This window comes from Peromyscus eremicus, chromosome 4 (assembly GCF_949786415.1).
Source record: "Peromyscus eremicus chromosome 4, PerEre_H2_v1, whole genome shotgun sequence".
NCBI lineage: Eukaryota > Metazoa > Chordata > Mammalia > Rodentia > Cricetidae > Peromyscus > Peromyscus eremicus.
Genome location: NC_081419.1, coordinates 128,810,817 through 128,829,969, shown reverse-complemented (window position 1 = coordinate 128,829,969; position 19,153 = coordinate 128,810,817). Strand labels below are relative to the sequence as shown.

Below are 19,153 nucleotides of genomic sequence, written 5' to 3'. Positions count from 1 at the left end.
TATGTAAACCAGGCTGGGCTAGAACTCACTGAGATCCTACTGCCTCAGCCTCTCGAAGGCTGGAATTAAAGGCTCAAGCCCAGGATTCCCTGCTTATTGTAATTTCATTATGAATTAGAAATGGTTTCCTTTGCCTGTCACTTGGGGTTGCTGCTTCCTACCTGGTCAGTAACTACCAGTCCACCTATCTGAGGGCTATCTGTCCTAGGGAAAGATGTACCTGCCTTATCTAGGGAGTGAAGGATTCTGGTCCCTGGGTTGGGCCACTGATTTACAGTAACAATTCTCCCTCATAAACCTCTCTCAATTTGATACCCCCTTTCTCTAGCTCCACAACCATGGCTTGCCTCAGCCTCAGTCTCACACCTGAAATCTGCCCGCATCTGCCCAAACCTAACATATGAAACTGTCTCTTTTCGCTGCTAGAACCCCAGGCCGAAGGTTTCTTCCTTGGGGCTCTTAACAGCCTGCCCCATACTCTAGAGCTCATCTTTTATTGACATCAAACTAATTAGGAGTTTGGTATCTTAGTCATAATTAATTCCCTAGGGTTTGGTCAGATGCGTTTCATTTAAGTAACATTTTAACAGGAGCCTCAGATTTTGAACAAACCTCTCACAATCTAGGAATAAGAAAGTCAAATTGCTGTGGGTTGCCAGAGGACGAGGGGTCTGTGTAGGGGTAGGAGGATCATGAACTTGCATATTTAAAAACAGCCCCATGGGGCTGGAGAGAGGGCGATTACGGGTACTCGTTGCTCTCGCAGGGGACCCGATGCCCTCCCTATTCTACAGTGTCCCATCTCACAGGACGTCACTGGCTCTGACTCTCGGGGATCTAAGCCTGCAGGCAACATCCCGCGATGGAGCCACACCCCTTCCTACTTCCCAAGGCCTGTTCCCCAGGGTACCGATGTATCCCTAGAGCCTAGGTCGCTTCTCACGAAGTGCCCCTTCCCGGCCGCCGTCCAGCTTCACAGACGCAGGGCTCCTTCCCGACCCAGCTCTTTAAGCCCAGCGGGGCGGTCTGCGCAGGCGCCCTGGGTCGTGCCGAGGCCCCGCCCCCTGAGCCTGGGTAACGGCGTGAGGAGTTTGAGCTTGGCGAGCAGCTGGACAACGAACGAGTAGGTCGGGGCTCGGCGACGGCGGCTGGCGAGGGTCAAGTTTCCTCGGGAGGAGAGCCGTGAGGGAGGGGTCTGAGAGCGATTGGAACGCGGCGGGCGGGCGGGCGGACGCGGCGGCTGGGACGGCGGCCGGCACCGGGGAAACTTGTGTCCAGTGAGGGGGTTGGGCTGGCGCGTGCTGAACCCAGATTTCCAGCTCGCCTGCTCCCAGCTCGGACGCGGTCAGCGAGGCTAGAGCCAGAGTTCTAGGAAATACTTAAAAAGCCACCATCAGAAACTGAGAGAGCTCAGGACCAAACTTTGTCCAGGGATGGGGAGTGAACGGGGCCCATCATGGGGACCAGCCAGGGCCAGCTACCCTGCTGTAGCTGCAGGCCCCGAGCCCGCCCTGGCCTCGCCCATGGGATTAAAGTCCGGCCGGATTTCTATGTGGGCGTTTAAAGTTTTTCGTGATTCATTCATCACTACTTAGTTAACCTTCACTGGCTACTGTGATCTAGCACTAGCAGAGAAGTATCAAGGCGAATGCTGTTTTTATGGTAGAGGTACGAACCTGGACAGGGACGTCCAGGGATGGCTTCCAAAACTAAATCAAGAGTTGTGGGGAGTGTTCCAGGATGAATACGGCGACTGTGGACGTAGCTCAGTGGGAGAGCCTTTAAGCCACAGGGAAACCAGCATCTGCCGAGACCTAGGAAGTGAGAGAGGGTGGTGCGTCTCAGTCACTTAAGACGCTTTGACTACTCTGAATCTACTTAGTGCCCAGGGAAGAGGAGGGGGTTGGCCGGTGCGTGGCTAGATCAGGAGAGGCAGACATAGAGGAATTCAGAGCTCTGCGTTTAGTCAGCAGAATCCACAGGACTGGAAGAGATGGGCTTTGGGGGAAAAGTGCATGCATGGGAGGCTTGGGTGCCAGGGTGAGATTCATCAGAGGAGGAGCATCCCAGGGAGCAGCTGAATATTCTGCTTGAAAACCAGGGAAGTACTTGTTGTGAAAATGCAAACTGAAGTGCCATTAGCCAGACAAGTCACAGAAGGGTTACGTCTATAGAAAGAAAACCAGTTAGCAGTTTTCTAGTTGTTGTTGTTGTTATTATAGGGTTTGTGTGTATGAGTGTGCATGGACACCCACAGTTGACATTCTGTTTCCCTCAGTTGTGACACACCCTTTGGAGCTCTGTGTGTGTGTGTACAGATGTGTCTGTTTGCATGTGAGAGTGCATTTATATGTACATGCACGTGTGGAAAACTGAGCATCAGGTGTCTTCCTTGGTCACTCTTCACCTCTGTCTCTGCCCCTCAAATTCTGGGATTATAGGTCACCCCCATCTGCCCAGCATTTATGTGGGTGCTGGGGATCTGATCTCTGGTCCTCATGCTGTGTAGCAGGCTCTCCACCCGCCAGCCCTCTACCTTATTTTTTGAAGACAGGGTCTTATTGAACCTGGAACTTACTCACAGTCACTGACCAGCAAGCTCCAGAGGTCCAGTTGTTACAATGTCCACAGCAATGGGGCTTCAGAAGAGTACCACACTACTGTGGCCATCTTTTGTGGGTGGTAGGGATTAAGTTCTTTTTTGTTGTTGTTGTTTTGTTTTGTTTTTGTTTTTTGGTGCTTGTCCTGGATCTCACTCTGTAGACCAGGCTGGCCTCGAACTCACAGAGATCCACCTGGCTCTGCTGGGATTAAAGGTGTGCGCCACCACGGCCCGGCTCGGGGATTAAGTTCTTGCTTAATGCTTGTGTGGCCAGCACTTTACCAACTGAGCCACTGCCTCAGCCCCGCTATTATTGTTATTACTGATACAGGGTCTTCCTGTGTAGCCTAGGCTGGCCTCAAACTCATGGTTCTCCTGCCTCTACTTCCTGAGTGCTGGCATTGAAGGCCTGGGCCACCATGCCCATCCATAGTAATTATTTTTAATGTCCCTAGTACCTAGCCAAGGGCCTGGCATTAGTAAGCCAAGCAAAACCCAGCAATAGACAGCTATTGGAATTCCAGGTATGTAGAGATGGGGACTAGTGGAGGTCCAGTTGCTCTAATGTTAGAGCCATGGGTTCCCCTCTGGCCCTGTTACTAAGTTGCTATATGACCTTTAACAAGTCTCCCACTGCTTGTAAAGTGGGTACAGCCAAGACAAGTTCCTACATACAGCATTCTGCTATGGGTTCATATGTTGGGCTTGGTCCACAATGTGGTGACTTTAGGAGGTAGTGGGACCCTTAAGAGGTGAGGCCTGGTGGGATGCCCCTAGATCATTAAGGAAGTTGGCATTGGAAGACATTGAGATAGGAGTGAGTTGTTATGGGTGAGCCTGAGTCCTACTATTTGGTTCCTTCCTGCTGACATGCCCATCATTGAAAGGCTGTCAGCCAGGGAGTCCTCACCAAGCCAGCCAGCACCATGCCCTGCAGCATTCAAAACAGAGAGCTTAATTAGTAAACTGTTCAGCTGGGTGTGGTGGCTCATGCCTGTGATGCCATTGCTTGGGAGAGTGGAGGATTGCTGAGTTGGAGGCCAGTCAGAGTGACATAGCAAAATCCTGACCAGAAAAAAAAAAGTAATAAAACTTCTTATTTGAAATACATTTTTGAGCCTGGCAGTGGTGGTGCATGCCTTTAATGCCAGCACTCGGGAAGCAGAGGCAGGCGGATCTCTGTCTTGAGATCGCATGTTCATTCTGTCAAAGCATTGTGCTGAGGCTGGCTGACTTGGATGAATTATCTAAAACCAGCTCATCCATGAGAAGGAGACAGAGGCTGAAAATGATGGAAGTTATCTATCATTGTCCAACTCCCTTCTTGACAACCACTGAGTACGGCAGCCATGTTTGTTTCTTGGAATTAAATGACGGCAGGGTGGGACAAGAATAGTGACCAGATGTTTCCAGATTTTTATCCAGATCCTCTGAAGCCCAAAACCTGCTATAAAATAAATGAGTAGCCAGATGTGAGCTGGTGGACCTCTTAGCATCTCTGGCAGCCAGGCAGAATACTTCTTCACTTTGGGCCGGGCAGCTCAGTTTCAGGTATTTCTACTTTGATAAAGTAATTTCTTTTTCTTTTTTCTTTGTTTTTCAAGGCAAGATTTTTCTGTGTGTAGCCCTGGCTATACTGGAACTCACCCTGTAGACCAGGATGGCCTCGAACTCATAGAGATCCACCTGCCTCGGCCTCCCAACTGCTGGGATTAATGATAATGTGACTTCTTAAAAATATTTTTTTGTCCCTTTTATATGTGTTGATAAATGTCCACATAAGGATGTAATTGTTTTGTGCTAGTAAGTTGGCTCCTGGTTCATATAAGGGAGAAATTGACTGTAGACGGATTTTTCTTTGGGCCGCCAGCTCACAAATAATGACTCGGAGACTTACTAATTATGAAAACTCGGCCTTAGCTTAGGCTTGTTCCTAACTAGTTCTTATAATTTAATTTAACCCATATTTTTTCATCTGTGTGGCTCGGATGCCTTTACTGTTCTGCCCATCCTGTTTCTTCCACGGCTGGCTGGTGACTCCGCCTTTCTTCTTCTTCAAGACTTCTCTGTCCCCAGAAGTCCTGCTAACCTCTTCCTGCCTAGCTGTTGGCCATTCAGCTCTTTATTAAACCAGTCACAGTGACACATCTTCACACCGTGTGAAGAGATATTCCACAACAGTTGATCTTATTTGCATTTCATGACATTCCATAGTCTCCTCCCCTACCTGCTGTATATTTTGTTTGATATCTACTGATGTATGTTGTCGGAATAAGAAAGGAAATTAATACCAAGAGAGATGACTCATTAGGTCAAGGTGTTTGCCTCAAGGCTGATGACCTCAGGTTGATCCCGGAGAGCCACGTGGTGGAAAGCAAGAACTGGCTTGCAGAGTGTCGAATGACTCCTACCAAGCATTCCATGGCAACACACACACACACACACACACACACACACACACACACACACTAATAAATGTAATAAAAAAAATTTAAAGAAGGGAAATTAACAATTTCCATTTTAGGAAAACATTTTAAAATGCAGTTTCAGCCCCTTCCTCCCGCTGAGCCCCTTCAATCATAATCTCTGGGGTGGGGCCCAGTAATATGTATTTTTTCCCAAGCAACCCAGAATGTTAAGCCAGGTTTGGAAACCACTCATTTATCCCTTCCTACTTATGCACAGATAGGGAATCCGTAGTTCTGGGAGCGGAAGTTACTTGTTCCAGTCACATATGGCATTAGAGCCCTTTTCTCCATTGAGGGGTTTAGGACCGGAAGTCCAGAGACCTGCACTTAAACAGCAGCCAGACCTGCCATTGTCTCCAGCAAGTCGTTTTACTCCTCTGAACCTTGGCTTCCTCCCTGTGAGAGTCATACCGTTGTTGTATTGAGACCCCAAAGAGAGAAGGAGTAGCCTTGGAAGCACCGTGGGACTCGTTTTGTGCACACGGAGGAAGTGGAAGCAGTTCGTTCCCTACCACAATGGCCCCTCCATGGCAACTGGCCAAGTCTCACAGTGTTGGCTGTAGCCACGTTCCAGTGGCTGCTGGGCCCTCTGTCACCAAGCCCTCTTGTCTTCACAGGTGGGGATGGCTGCCAGCTGGGGGAGCATCTTGCAGGATGAGAAGCAGCTTGAAGAGTTGGCACAGCAGGCCATAGACCGAGCCTTGGCTGAGGGCGTGTTGCTGAGGTCTGCACAGAATCCCAGCTCCTCGGATGTAAGCTGCTTAGAGCCTACCCTCCCGGGATGGGGGCAGCCCCTGTGGGTCAAAGACTATGTCTCTTTCCTTATTTTATTTAATAACTAAAATTGATTCCCAGAAGTATGTAAAGTAAAAAGCAGCATGCTGGAGTAATCAAACTTAAATCTGAGGGTTGAAGTGTAATTTAGGCAGCTACTTAATTCCTGTAAGATGTACTTTCTTCCAATAGGTGAAGGCGATATGACTGCATAATTGACCATGTGAGGCAATTAGGAGATCATTCCCAGGAAGCACTTTGTCAGGGGACCTATCATAGATCAAGCACTCCCAATCACATGTCTTCTCTGCAATTGCTTTTGTTTGTTTGTTTGTTTGCTTTTGAAACAGAGTCTCAGCATGGAGCCCTAGCTGGCTTAAAACTCACTGTGTAGACTAGGAGGGCCTTGAACTCATGGCAGTCCTCCCACATCTCCCTTCTAAGTGCTGGGACCCTACGTATGCATCACCATGCCTAGCTAGGTTTTTTATATACTCCTTCAGCTTTTTGTGCACATACATATGTATATATATACGTATATATGTAATTTAAAATATAAAATATACATATGTGTGTAACTTAAAATCCAAGTTGAACCATATATATTATTATTCTGTGCTGTAATTTTAATTTTTTTTTTTTTTTTTTTAATATCAGAATCTTTTTTTTTTTTTTTATTATGTATACAGTGTTCTGTCTGCATGTATGCCTGCAGGCCAGAAGAGGGCGCCAGATCTCATTACAGATGGTTGTGAGCCATCATGTGGTTGCTGGGAATTGAACTCAGGACCTCTGGAAGTGCAGCTAGTGCTCTTAACCCCTGAGCCATCTCTCCAGCCCCTAATTTTAATTTTTGTTTAGCAGTCTGTCTTAAATCTCTTTTTAAGGAATTAGCCTCCTGTAAGGGTTAGCTTCATATTTTGATAAAACAGTATCAGTTTATTTTTATTGTCAAGGGTTATAACAGATTAAATGTTTAAAAGTAAAGGCCAAATTCTAGTGCTCACGTAGTCACTTATTCTATCTGCTCTAGGCCTACTGTCCCCAATGTCATAATTATGTCACGTTTGTGTAAATATGTGGTAACACTCAGTATTATTTGAATAAATCTGTTCTGTGATGCAAAGATTAAACACTCATTTATCAGGCAGCAATTTTATTTTATTTATTTATTTGTTTTTGCTTTTTCGAGACAGGGTTTCTCTGTTTAGCTCTGGCTGTCCTGGAACTTGCTCTGTAGACCAGGCTGGCCTCGAACTTAGAGATCCACTTGCCTCTGCTACCCTAGTGCTGGGATTAAAGGTGTGTGCCACCACCGCTGGCTCTAGCATATTTTATTTTATAATTCAAAAATAGACTATTAAATAAACTGATGAAGGCAGTCGAAGGCAAAATTTTGTTTAAATTCAAGGGTGGCTCTTACCTTACAGGCTCCATTCCACAAATACTTACTTTAAAAGAACTTTAGTGTATTTTTTGTTTGTTTTTCTGAGATAGGGTTTTTTCTGTATATCCCTGGCTGTCCTGGAACTTGCTCTGTAGACCAGGCTGGCCTCTAACTCAAGAGATTTGCTCATCTCTGCCTCCGAATGCTGGGATTAAAGACATGCACCACCACCACTCGGCTTAGTGTATCATTTTTGAGAAATACTCCGTTAGAGATACCTACTATTGCCCACACATAATCATCTGGTATTATACTTGTTACCATAATTATGAAGGTAGCCAAGTTTCTTTTTTTTTTTTTTTTTTTTTTTTGGTTTTTCGAGACAGGGTTTCTCTGTGTAGCTTTGTGCCTTTCCTGGGACTCACTTGGTAGCCCAGGCTGGCCTCGAACTCACAGAGATCCACCTGGCTCTGCCTCCCGAGTGCTGGGATTAAAGGCGTGCGCCACCGCCGCCCGGCAGCCAAGTTTCTTGTAATTATTAACCTGTTATGTGGTTCACTTATATATTAGCCAAATATGCTTGTCATTAGCGCCATACTTTCCCAGTTTTTGATGCTCTGATATGTTGATTTGAGTCTGTCGTCGTCCTTATAAAACTTTTCTGTGACACTTGCAGTCAGCCCTACAGCTATAACCTGCTGACATGTTCAGTGCAGAGCAGAGCACTACACAGTTCCTCAGAGCTGCCGCCACCAGCTTTCACTGCTTGTCATAGGTCTGGCTGCACACCGTCACATTTTAGTTTATACGTATGAAATTGTCCTGCTCAGGGACAATTTCATTCTGTTCTAGTGTTCCAGCGGTTTAACTTTCTGTACCGAGGGCTGTTTAGGGAACATTATGTCTGCAGATAGCACAAGGAATCATGCATGCGTGCTTGGGCAGCTGTGTGTGTTTCTCTAGGACTGATATGTAAATGTAGAGCTGCTGTATCCACATTTAAAACATCTCCTCCTTTACCTGGGCTTAGTCACACTTCTGAAGCAGGAGGATTGCTTGAAGGCACAAGTTGAGACCAGCGGGACAACATATTAAGATATTATCTCAAAACAACAATAGCAACCAAACAAAAACCACTATCCTTAGAACAAAACAAAGATGGGGCTGGGGAAATGGCTCAGTGGTTAAGAACAGTGGCTGCTCTTCCAGAGGACCTGGGTTCAATTCCCAGCACCCCCATGGCAGCTCACCACGGTCTGTAATTGCAGTTCTGGAAGTTGCAACCCCTTCACACAGACACACATGCAGGCAAAACCACCAATTGCACATAAAATAAATAATTAAAAAAAAAAAAGCAAAAAGAAATCTGTTTATTTTGCAACTAGATAATACATTCAGAAAACATTTTCCTGTGTCAAAATGCAAAAGTTTCAAGAGTTGGTTAACCCACTCTTCCACATTCCCTGTCCACCCAACCCCCCTCTCCTAAAGGCAGCCTATACTTAGTGTCTTACTATCCTTTCAGGGAATAATGAATAAGTAACAAGTAAATAACTAGATATTTGTTTTCTCTCCAGTTTTTTGTTTGTTTTGAGATGGGGTCTCACTGTGTAGTCTATACAAGCCTCTAACCCTCTATTCTCCTGCCTCAGTCTCCTGAGTGGCTGTACTTCCTGTTGGTACCGCCACACCCAGCCCCCTTCCTCTCTGTATGCAAAGGCACGTAACAGACCAGCTCTTCTGTCTTTTGCTCCTTTCTTTCCTCTTCCGTCCTTCCTACCCCGCTTGCTTGCTTGATTCCTTCCTTCCTTCCGTCCTTCCTTCCTTCCTTCCTTCCTTCCGTCCTCTCTTTCTCCCTGCCGTTGCTTTTAACTCTGCCCACGCTGGTTACTGAGGAGGCGCCGGCACTGTTTTCTTTGACCTAGCACGTTCTTCTGGTGTTGTTTCTGTGTGGCTCAGGTATGGGCCTGGTGGATTGTCCAGACTCAGGTGCTTGCCGAGGCTCGAGTACATGAGAATGGCAGTTACTGAGAGCTGGCTGATACTGTGGGAGGTTGGCCTCCGGTTTTGGAAATAGTATTGCTTGGTCTAGGAACTTCAGGTTTATGAATTACCAGAATCCAAGGTGGAATATTTTCTTTTTCAAGTTTTTATTTCTTCCTTTAATAAATGGGTATCATGTGAAAGTTTAATCTTTCTGGGATTTAATGGAGCCTACAACAGGCACAGACCTCAGTGAGACTTCTTTCTTTGGGGAAATGAGGATAGTTTGAGACAGGGCCTAGAACTTATGGCAATGCTCCTGCCTCAGCCTCCAAGTCCTGAGATTTTAGATGTGTACCACTTTCCCTGACTCTCAGTGAGATTTTGCTCTCTTTATTTAAACACTTGTTATTATTTGTATGTATGTCTGTATGTGTTTGTATATGTATGTTTGAGTGCAGGCACCCACGTGTCATGGTATGCATGTGTAGGTGTGTGTGAGTGCAGGCACCCACGTGTCATGGTATGCATGTGTAGGTGTGTGTGAGTGCAGGCACCCACGTGTCATGGTATGCATGTGTAGGTGTGTGTGAGTGCAGGCACCCACGTGTCAAGGTATGCATGTGTAGGTGTGTGTGAGTGCAGGCACCCACGTGTCATGGTATGCATGTGTAGGTGTGTGTGAGTGCAGGCACCCATGTGTCAAGGTATGCATGTGTAGGTGTGTGTGAGTGCAGGCACCCATGTGTCACGGTATGCATGTGTAGGTGTGTGTGAGTGCAGGCACTCATGTGTCATGGTATGCATGTGTAGGTATGTGTGAGCAGGCACTCATGTGTAGGTGAGAGGACAGCTTTTGGAATCAGTTCTCAGCTTCCACCTTTCTTCTGCTGTCCTGCAGTCCAGGCTGGCCGGCCTGGGAACGTCCACACAGCTCTCTGTCTTTGCTTGCCACCTCGCCCTAGGATTGCTAGGATTACATGTGTGCACCACCAAGTCCAGTTTTGCTGCTGTGTTTGTTTTGTTTTTATGCACCAAGCCATCTCCCTGGTCCTCAGTGACCTTCCCAATCCAGAGAAAAAGACGAGGCTGGAGAGAGAACTCAGCAGTTAAGAGCACTGACCAGGGTTCAGTTCTCAGCGCCCACATGGCAGCTCACAATTGTAACTCCAGTTGCAGGAGTTTGGACACCATCACACAGACAAAACACCAATGCACACAAAATAAATCGTTTAAAGGAAAAAGACACCCCCCCCCCCGTGTGTGTGTGTGTGTGTGTGTGTGTGTGTGTGTGTGTGTGTGCAGGCATATATGATTTTGTTCTAATTCATACCTTGCTTCATGTCAGCACAGCTTTGACATGGAAGACTAGGTGAGTCAGCCAGAGGTTCTCACCTTTGGAGCACGGGGTTTAGTTGGAGAATGGACCAGGGAATAAAATTAAGGCCTGTCGTTAGAGGAGGAGGTGCAGGCAGTGCAGCATTAACTGTCATTTATTGACCACTCACCGTGTGTCAGGCTTTATTCTAAACACTCTGGAACTGCTGACTCTTTTAACCCTCATCACAGCAGAGTTGGAGAAACTGCAGCCCAGAGACGTTAGATAACCCGACTGAGGTCATTGAAATTGTGGGGAACCTGGCACAACCGGGATCTGATCCCATGGAGTGTGGCTCCGAGGCCATGCTCTGCATATTCTCCCGTCTTTCTTAGGAAGCCTGGTAGAAGTAATTCATTTTGACTAGACGTAAAATGGAGAATGATAGTTAAATTAGAACTTAAAAGACAGATGGGGGAAAGGAATAGTATAGCAGGGGCCCAAACGTAGGGAGAGGCCAAAAATGTTCTAGGCAGGGCTGGTCAGTGGGTGAAGTCAGGTGAAGTCAGACAGCCAAGAGGCTCTTGATACTGGGCGGAGGGGACTGTGACCTTCACCCTGTAGATCAGCATAGCAGATCAGCCACATGTGGGCTGCAGATCTGGCACCTGCAGCAGGAGGGAGGGAGTTCATCTTTGAAGAGGTAACACAGGAGCTGGGTACCCTGTTCAAAAGCACATTCTGTGTGGAGTGAGGCTCCTTTCTCCAGGCACTGCTTCCCTCAAAGGCAAGCCAACATTTTTGTTAGTGTTGTCTTCCTCCCTTTTTAAAAATGTTATGAGCATCCTTATTTTAAAACATTTATTTTTATTTTATGTGTATGTGTGTGCGACCAAGTGTATGCATGTGCACTACCTACAGAGGACAGAAGAGGCGTTTCAGATGGTTGTGAGCTGCATCTCACCATGTGGGTGTTTGGAGTTGAACCGAGGTCCTCTGCAAGAGCAACTGGTGCTCTTAACCACTGAGCCATCTCTCCAGCCCTACACCAGCATTATTTTTTTAAAGAGGCTGGCTGGGGAGATGGGTTATTTTGTGAAATACCTGCTGAGCAAGTGTGAGAACCTGAGTTCAGATCCCAGAATCCACACCTGGGACAGTAGTAGGCACCTAGAACCCCAGGACTGGAAGCCAGGCAAATCCCTGAAGCTTGCTGGCTAGCCAGGCCTGTCAAATCTGAGTTTCAAGATTAGTGAGAGACCCTGTCTCAAAAAATAAGGTGGAGATCAGTTGAGGAAGACACCCAACTTTCAATACACATATACTCACCCACACTAACAAGTATATACATCACACACACACATGCAAATAATATAATTAATAATAGTAATAATGATGGAAAGTTACCCAGTTTATCTATCCAAATCAAACTGGGAGGGTGTCGTAGCACATGCCTGTAATCCCAGCACTTGGGAAGTGGAATCAGGAGGATCAGAAGTTCAAGACTGGGCCACTAGATGGCTCCATGGGTAAAGGCATTTGCCACTAAGCCTTAGGACCTGAGTTTGATTCCATAACCTAGTGGTAGAAGGAAAGACTCAGTTCCCAGAAAGTGTCCTCTATCTCCACATGCATGCCATAGAAAACACACACACACACACACACACACACACACACACACACACACACACACACAAATATAAGTAAAGAGGCTCAAGCCTCCCCCCCGCCCCCAGTCTGGAGTGAGGCCAGCGTGGGGGTAAGAGCAATTGCTTCCCTCACCATCTTACCATTCCTGTTGTCTCCCTGGAGACAAAGCAGAGTGTTATTGTCATACATGTGCTGGTGTTTTCTCTAAAAAGTGAGAGCCTGTGTGTTCCAGCCTTTGGCCTGTAGACAGCAGAGAACAGCTGTGTGCTAGTCATCCTACATTCAAGTAGGTACAGTGAGTTCTGGGGTCAGGACAGAGAGAAGTTGTGGCAGAAAACCTCTGGGGAGTTTTTGAGTTGGATGGTACTTGTTGAGAGAGGCGGTCTCCTGAGTCTAAAGCTGGTTGTCATCTTACATTTGCTTTGGGTGTTAGGTCACCCTTTACATGATTGGCAGTAATCCTGTGTTTCTGAGACAGGATTTATATGTATAAAATATATATATGTATAAAAGGAGATAATGTATTTGTGAACATGTATGTGAGTATAAAGACATCTGATACAAGTAGACCTTGTCTTGGGGCCAGAACTAGGTGACTCAGGCTGAAGTGGGATTGAAACACACTTCTCACTATGTACCCTTAGCTCTTTTATTGTTTATTTGTTTGTTTGTTTGTTTGTTTGTTTGTTTGTTTGTTTGAGACAGGGTCTCTCTACATATCCCTGACTGTCATGGATCTCACTATGTAGACCAGGCTGGCCTTGAATTCACAGAGATCAGCCTGCCTCTGCTTCCCAAGTTCTGGGATTAAAGACATACGCCACCATCGCCCGGCTATTTAGAGCTCTTTTAAAATGTGTATGGTGTTTGTATTATCTAGTTCAAGGTCATTTTTAAAGTAAGTATATTAATGAAAGTTCTACCACCATAAACTCTTTCTACCATAATGGCAAATTGATATTAACTCAGAGGGTGAATAATTCAAGTCACGGTCTATTTATCATCTCCCAAGTTCTAGTTAATTTGTTGTTAGAAATCTCAGAATGCATTGCTCTCTTTTAGAATAACTATCTTAAATGACATTTTGATTTCATGACTGTGTCAAAGTCCAAAGAAACCAGAGTCTAACTAATGCCAGCCTGTTAACCTGAGTTGTCGTTTCTAGCCCTCGGACAGAGGCATGGCACTACTGGCTTCTACTCAGGAAGCCACAGTTCACTTCAGCAGCCCTTCCAGTAGGCGTTTCCCTCTACGCCAGCCAGAAGGCCAGAGGCCTGGGGTGTGAGCTCCTGATATGGGGATAGACTTGGCTTACATATCAGTCAGGAGCATAGGTGGGGAGAGTGGGTACAGATGAGCATGTAGTTTGAGTGTGTTAGAGTGGTTTAGTAACCATCCTGGGTCAAGTCCAATCACCAGCAGCTGAATGTATTTTAGACTTGTTACATAATCTCTATCCCGAGTCCTTTATGTGCTAAGTTGGGATAACATAGTACCTTCCTCACAGAATTAGATGCATGGTGAACCCTTTTTAAGTGTTCAGCACAATGATTGCATGCAGTAAGTACTTAATTTTTGTGGGAGTTTTGAGTTTGTTGTTTGCTTCTCATTTAAAGAAAATCCTGTAGAATTGTCACAGGACCTGGAAGCTGTCATTGTACCCTTTCTTACTTTTCTCTCGTCTCTTCCCTTCCTGAAGTAACTGCCGTTCTGCAGTTGTGTGCTCAGTAGCATCGGCCTGACTTTGCAAGGAGACACCCCATTCACAGCTGCTCTCCCTCTGCCCCACTTTCTCATTGATCAGGTGGTGACCTACGCCCCGTTCACGCTCTTCCCCTCACTAGTGCCTAGTGCTCTGCTGGAGCAGGCCTATGCTGTGCAGATGGATTTCAACATGCTGGTGGATGCTGTCAGCCAAAACTCGACCTTCCTGGAGCAAACTCTGTCTAGGTACTGAGTGCTAAGGCCTCTGGGGCCAGAGATGCCAAAAGCTTGGAATGGGAAGGTTGGGGAGCCAGGAGTTGTTGCTGTGTTAGCTAACTTGGTGGAGTGGGGAGCAGGCACCCCTCCGGGGAAATAAAAAATAGAAGAGAAGTAAGGAGAGCTGCCTTCTACTCCTGGCTCTACTGCCCTTTGTATGATAAGCAGAAGGAAAGTCCTTCTTCTCCGAGCCTCAGTTTCTTAATCTAGAAAATGAGGTTGGCTGAGACCCAAGGTTGCTATGATTCTGTGATCAGTGGCCCCCTGCTTCTCATGACAGAAATCTCCACTGAGAGGGAGGGCTAGAGAGATGGCTCAGTGGTTAAGAACTCTGGCTGCTGCAGCAGACGACCAGGGTTCAGTTCCCAGCACCTATATGGTGGCTCACAGCTTTCCATAAGCCCAGTTCCAGGGATCTAGCACCCACTTCTGGCCTCCTTGGGCACTAGACAAAGTGTAGTTACACACACACACACACACACACACACACACACACACACACACACACATTCATACACTGAAATAAAATAAAAGTAAGTCTTTCAAAGGTCCCCTTTGGAATTACAGAAAATTATCTGGTTTGGGAAGAAAAGATTTTAGGGAGTTGTTGGGTTCTAAAGTCAGATTCCAACTTCTAAGCAAAGGCCCTTCTTTCTTCATCCCACCATTAGAAGGATGTGTTTAATTTTTTAAATGACTTTTTCTTGTCACCTAAAGCCTCATATCTTTGGGTAGGACAAAATGCAGACTGAGCCATACCCAAGATCCAAGTAGGTAGTCATTCCCTTGCCTTTTCTCACTAGATCCTCTCCTCCCACTTCAGGTCCTAAGGCAAGTGAAATTTCTTGGTTAATTTTGGAATTAAGTATAAATTGCTGATTTTAGAATTAACTATATATATAAAAATGGTTTATATGTGTGCTATATGTGTATAACTGTGTATCTATGATTAGGTTTTCAATGGAAAACTAGATTCTTTTGTTAGAGACCAAATCTTTCTCAGATGTGTGCTCTTTGGTAACAGGTTGAATGTGAGAAGGAATAATAATCATATGAAGTTTGGAAACCATTGCCTTGGAACCAACAATCCAGGGGGTCATGAATATGTGAACCCTGTAACCACCTTCTTTCTCTGGATGGGCTTGCTTATGCTCACTACAAGCAGCCAGGTTTAGTTCCTTTACACTTGACAATGTGATTATGTGGGAGACCTGCTCCAAAGCCCATCTCAGTAATTCAACCTTCCCTGTTCCTCTCTGTACACATACCACCACCACCCCCTCAAGGAAAACAGTAGCCTAGAGCCTGGGGTTGATAGGTATCTCTTTTTCAGAGAAGAGAAAATGTGTTCTACTTTTCTTGGAGGCTAAGGCCCAGCTGGGGACTCTTCTCCTCACCGAGGGCTAAGCAAGGCCCCAGTGAAAGAACTCATCCTCTAGAGAGCCTTCCAAGACAGCTACTTGCCTGCCCCACACTGCTCCACCACAAACTTCTGTAACTAGGTCAGCCTACAGGCCTGGCGTGGCTGGACACAGAGTTTGCCCTGAATCTTGAGAAGCAACAACATGGTGTTAAGGGACTTGTGGACTCCTCCTTGCTGGACTTCTTCCTAAGGCTCCTGAAAACCATTCTGGATGAGCCCCTAGCACGTCACATGCCACAGCAGCACACTGGGCTGAGATGATGAGCCCATTTAGATCCAGCCCCAGCTGTATGTGGTCTCCAGCCCAACAGGAGTGATGACATTAGTTGCCATATAATAAAGTGACAACTGCATCTTCATTCAGCTCTGTAAAGGAGACATTCACAGTGCTGTGGGAGCACCTAGAAAGGAATCTGACACAGAAAGCGAGGCTTCTCCAAGGAAGTGGTATCACGTGAGGGTAAACCTACAAAAGAAACCAGGATATGTACCTTGGGCCTGAAAAACCTGCAGGCCCACAGCAAACTGCTGCTGAGGAGGAGGAGGAGGAGGAGGAGGAGGAGGAGGAGGAGGAGGAGGAGGAGGAGGAGGAAACTTATCTGGGAGGTGACCAGAGTGCAGGGGGAGCTATGGAGAGTTAACTTGAGGTCAGCCAGAAAACTTATCAGCCATCAGTTATTCAAGATGTTTGAATTTTTAAAAACCATGCTGTGTCATTTACTCTTCCCCACGAGCCTATTTTATAAGCAACTATTTTCCTCTTCACTTCACAATTGAACAAACTAAGATACAGAGAGGGGATAGGATTCACTGAGATTGCCTCACAGTGTCTGGTAGAGCTTGGATTTGAACCCAGGTCATCTGGCTCTAGAGTAGATTATTAGGCACTATTTTCTGCTAGGTTGGAATGGGTATTCACGACCCAGAAATTATCTAGAGGTGGGTGGGTAGGGGTGGGTAGGGGTGGGACTCATGGCCTGTAGGGTCTTGTGTAGCCTGAAATGTTCTTTTCTTCTCTAGCACCATCAAAAAGGACGACTATACGGCCCGTCTCTTTGATATCTACAAGCAAGTCCTGAAAGAGGGCATTGCCCAGGTACCCATTCCTAGCCCTTCCTTTGTCTGGAACTTGTCTCTTTGCTCTCTGGTATTTTGTTTTGTTTTGTTTTGACTAAAACAATTGGCCTCAGTCTTTCCTTGTAAGAATCTCCCTCGGACTGGTCTCAACTGGGCCTCCATACCAGGGACCAGTCCGGGGATGATAGAATGAATCCTCTGGGTTTGGGAGTATTAGCATTGGTATTTGGGAGTATTGGTCCTCCTTAGCTCTACAGAGTGCAATGTGGCTAGACCTCCAGAGCAGCCCCCGGGCCCGTGTCCTCAGCCTTCAGTTTTCTCCACAGACTGTGTTCCTGGGCCTGAATCGCTCAGATTACATGTTCCAGTGCAGCACAGATGGTTCCACGGCCCTGAAACAGATCGAAATCAACACGATCTCTGCCAGCTTTGCGGGCCTGGCCTCCCGAACTCCTGCTGTGCACCGGTGGGTTCCCAGGGCAGCTATGGAGCACATTGTGGGGAAGAGGTCAATGGACGGATAGTCACTGGCCAAGCCAAGGGTCTCCTTCTGGGCCTGTACCTTCCTGGGCCCTGAATCATGGTTTCTCCATGCCTCCATCTTCTCCCCATAGCAGTTTTCTACTTGAAATCAGATGTCTTCTATGCCAGACAAAGAAGAGACCTCATAGCATATTAGTCCCGCCTCTCTCTGTACAAATTAACCCTCCGGGCTGAGAGAATGATGCCTTCAAGAGGCCTCTGATGTATCTGAGGCCTGAAAGCAGTTTGGATCCAAAGCAGAGGGGAATTCAGAAATTCCCATCTGAGAGCTGGGCCACAGTAGTGGTTTCCTGGCCATCATGCTCACTACAGTTCCATATGGTCTGCAGCAGGATTCCATATAGCACCTGGGAGCCCAAGGTGAGGGGCTCCAGCTCCCTTAGAAACTGAGTTGGGGTAGAGTGACCACACGGGGGTCTCGGGACTCCTCTGGGCATGTACATCTAGGTATGGACGGCTCAGCATATCCCAGCTGTGGTGTGTCCTCCAGGAATGGTGGTAAGGAGCCTTTAAGCACTTGGCTGATTTTCAGAGTAATGTTCCTATATGTATCTGTGAGGTCATGGGCAGAAGGGTATCCTGGTCCATCCAATTAACTCAGCAGCTATCTTTCTTCCAACAGACATGTTCTCAACGTCCTGCAAAAGACCAAAGAAGCTGCCAAGATCCTCTCCAATAATCCCAGCAAGGGACTAGCCCTGGGGATCGCCAAAGCCTGGGAGCTCTATGGCTCAGCTAAGTAAGAATGTGGAAAGATGGTAGTAGTGTCTCACTTTAGTGTCAGCATTCAAGGGTGGGGCAGCTTCTCCTTTGCTAGACATCAGTAGGGGAAGGGGTGTTTCTAGAAATAGAAACTTACACATTTAAGTGCCACAAAGATATTAGTGGAGTTCTGGGTTCCTTCTAAAATAAGAGATGCTAACTCTAATGTAGCGTTCCCTTGTGGCGTGGGGTTCATCGTGATGATGGACAGTGATTGCATGTTGCTGTAACACACTGGTGCCAGCTAGGGTTAGAAGCACCTGTGCTGCTGGCTTTAAGTTCCTGTCCATTAGCTCTGTGACGCTGGCCTCTTCACCATCCACTTTTACATTTACTGCTGTCAGTGTGCCTGCAATAGGACTCCTCTGCTGCTATCCCTCTGCCTCCCACCTTGTGATTTGGGGAAAAACAGGGATCTTGGTTGTTATGATCATGTGTAAAAGGCGTGAGGACCTCTTCAGTGAGGTCAGGTTTGATCTGGGAATTTCATGGTGTCCATTTTAACTGCTTAGAAGTGTTTTCTTTGCTTTCTTCCTGTTTCTCAACCATGTTCCAGATGTGTGAAGATGCTAGGTAAGTGACTTGCAGATAGCTGAGAGGCCACTGCTAGCAGCTGTGCAGTGTGAGCACAGCCCACCTGTGCCGAGTGTTTCCACCCAGGGTCTCACTGAGCTCTCAGAGCGAGCGCTCTGAGGTGGTGCTGGTCCTCTTCCTGTTCCACAGATCAGGAAACTGAGGTTCAGAGAGGCACAGTGACTTGCTCGAAGGCAGTTGGTGAGTTGGTAGTAGGACCCGGTGCTAAGCTCCTGGATCCTGCATATGTAATGGTACTGTTGCCTCCAAGTGAGCCTTTCTAGGCTTGCTAAAGCTTCACTCAATTCCAGGAAGCCTCAAGTTCTGAGCATTTACAAGGTGGACAAACAGTATGTCAAGTAGAATCCTCTGCCAAGTTCCATTTTAAGAAAGTGAAGTCAGGGGACGAGGTCACCTGAGAAACTGCCAGTGACAAATGCCGCAGAGGAAGTCTCTCGCCAGGCCAAGGGTAATGTGGGGAGGAAACACTCACGTGCCCCGAGTTAGGCACTGGTGGGTAAAAGCTCTGTGGCCCCTGAGCAGGCACTGGCTTTACCCGCTGTCAGAGTGGGTAAGGCTCATCTGCTGAGCAAGCATATAACCTTGGCACGTC

General features: G+C 46.8%; 1 protein-coding gene across 1 annotated transcript in view; it reads left to right on the top strand.

Annotated features, from left to right (window-relative positions):
• Window positions 1-1,011: 1,011 nt before the first annotated feature.
• Window positions 1,012-19,153, top strand: part of Gss (glutathione synthetase) — a 31,368-nt gene continuing 13,226 nt past the window's right edge. Inside the window, exons 1-6 of the mRNA XM_059261726.1 lie at window positions 1,012-1,123; window positions 5,688-5,822; window positions 13,987-14,132; window positions 16,606-16,681; window positions 16,989-17,128; window positions 17,828-17,944. Of these exons, the coding sequence (XP_059117709.1) occupies window positions 5,694-5,822; window positions 13,987-14,132; window positions 16,606-16,681; window positions 16,989-17,128; window positions 17,828-17,944 (608 nt within the window). The 5' untranslated portion in view covers window positions 1,012-1,123; window positions 5,688-5,693. The remainder of the gene's footprint in view (window positions 1,124-5,687; window positions 5,823-13,986; window positions 14,133-16,605; window positions 16,682-16,988; window positions 17,129-17,827; window positions 17,945-19,153) is intronic.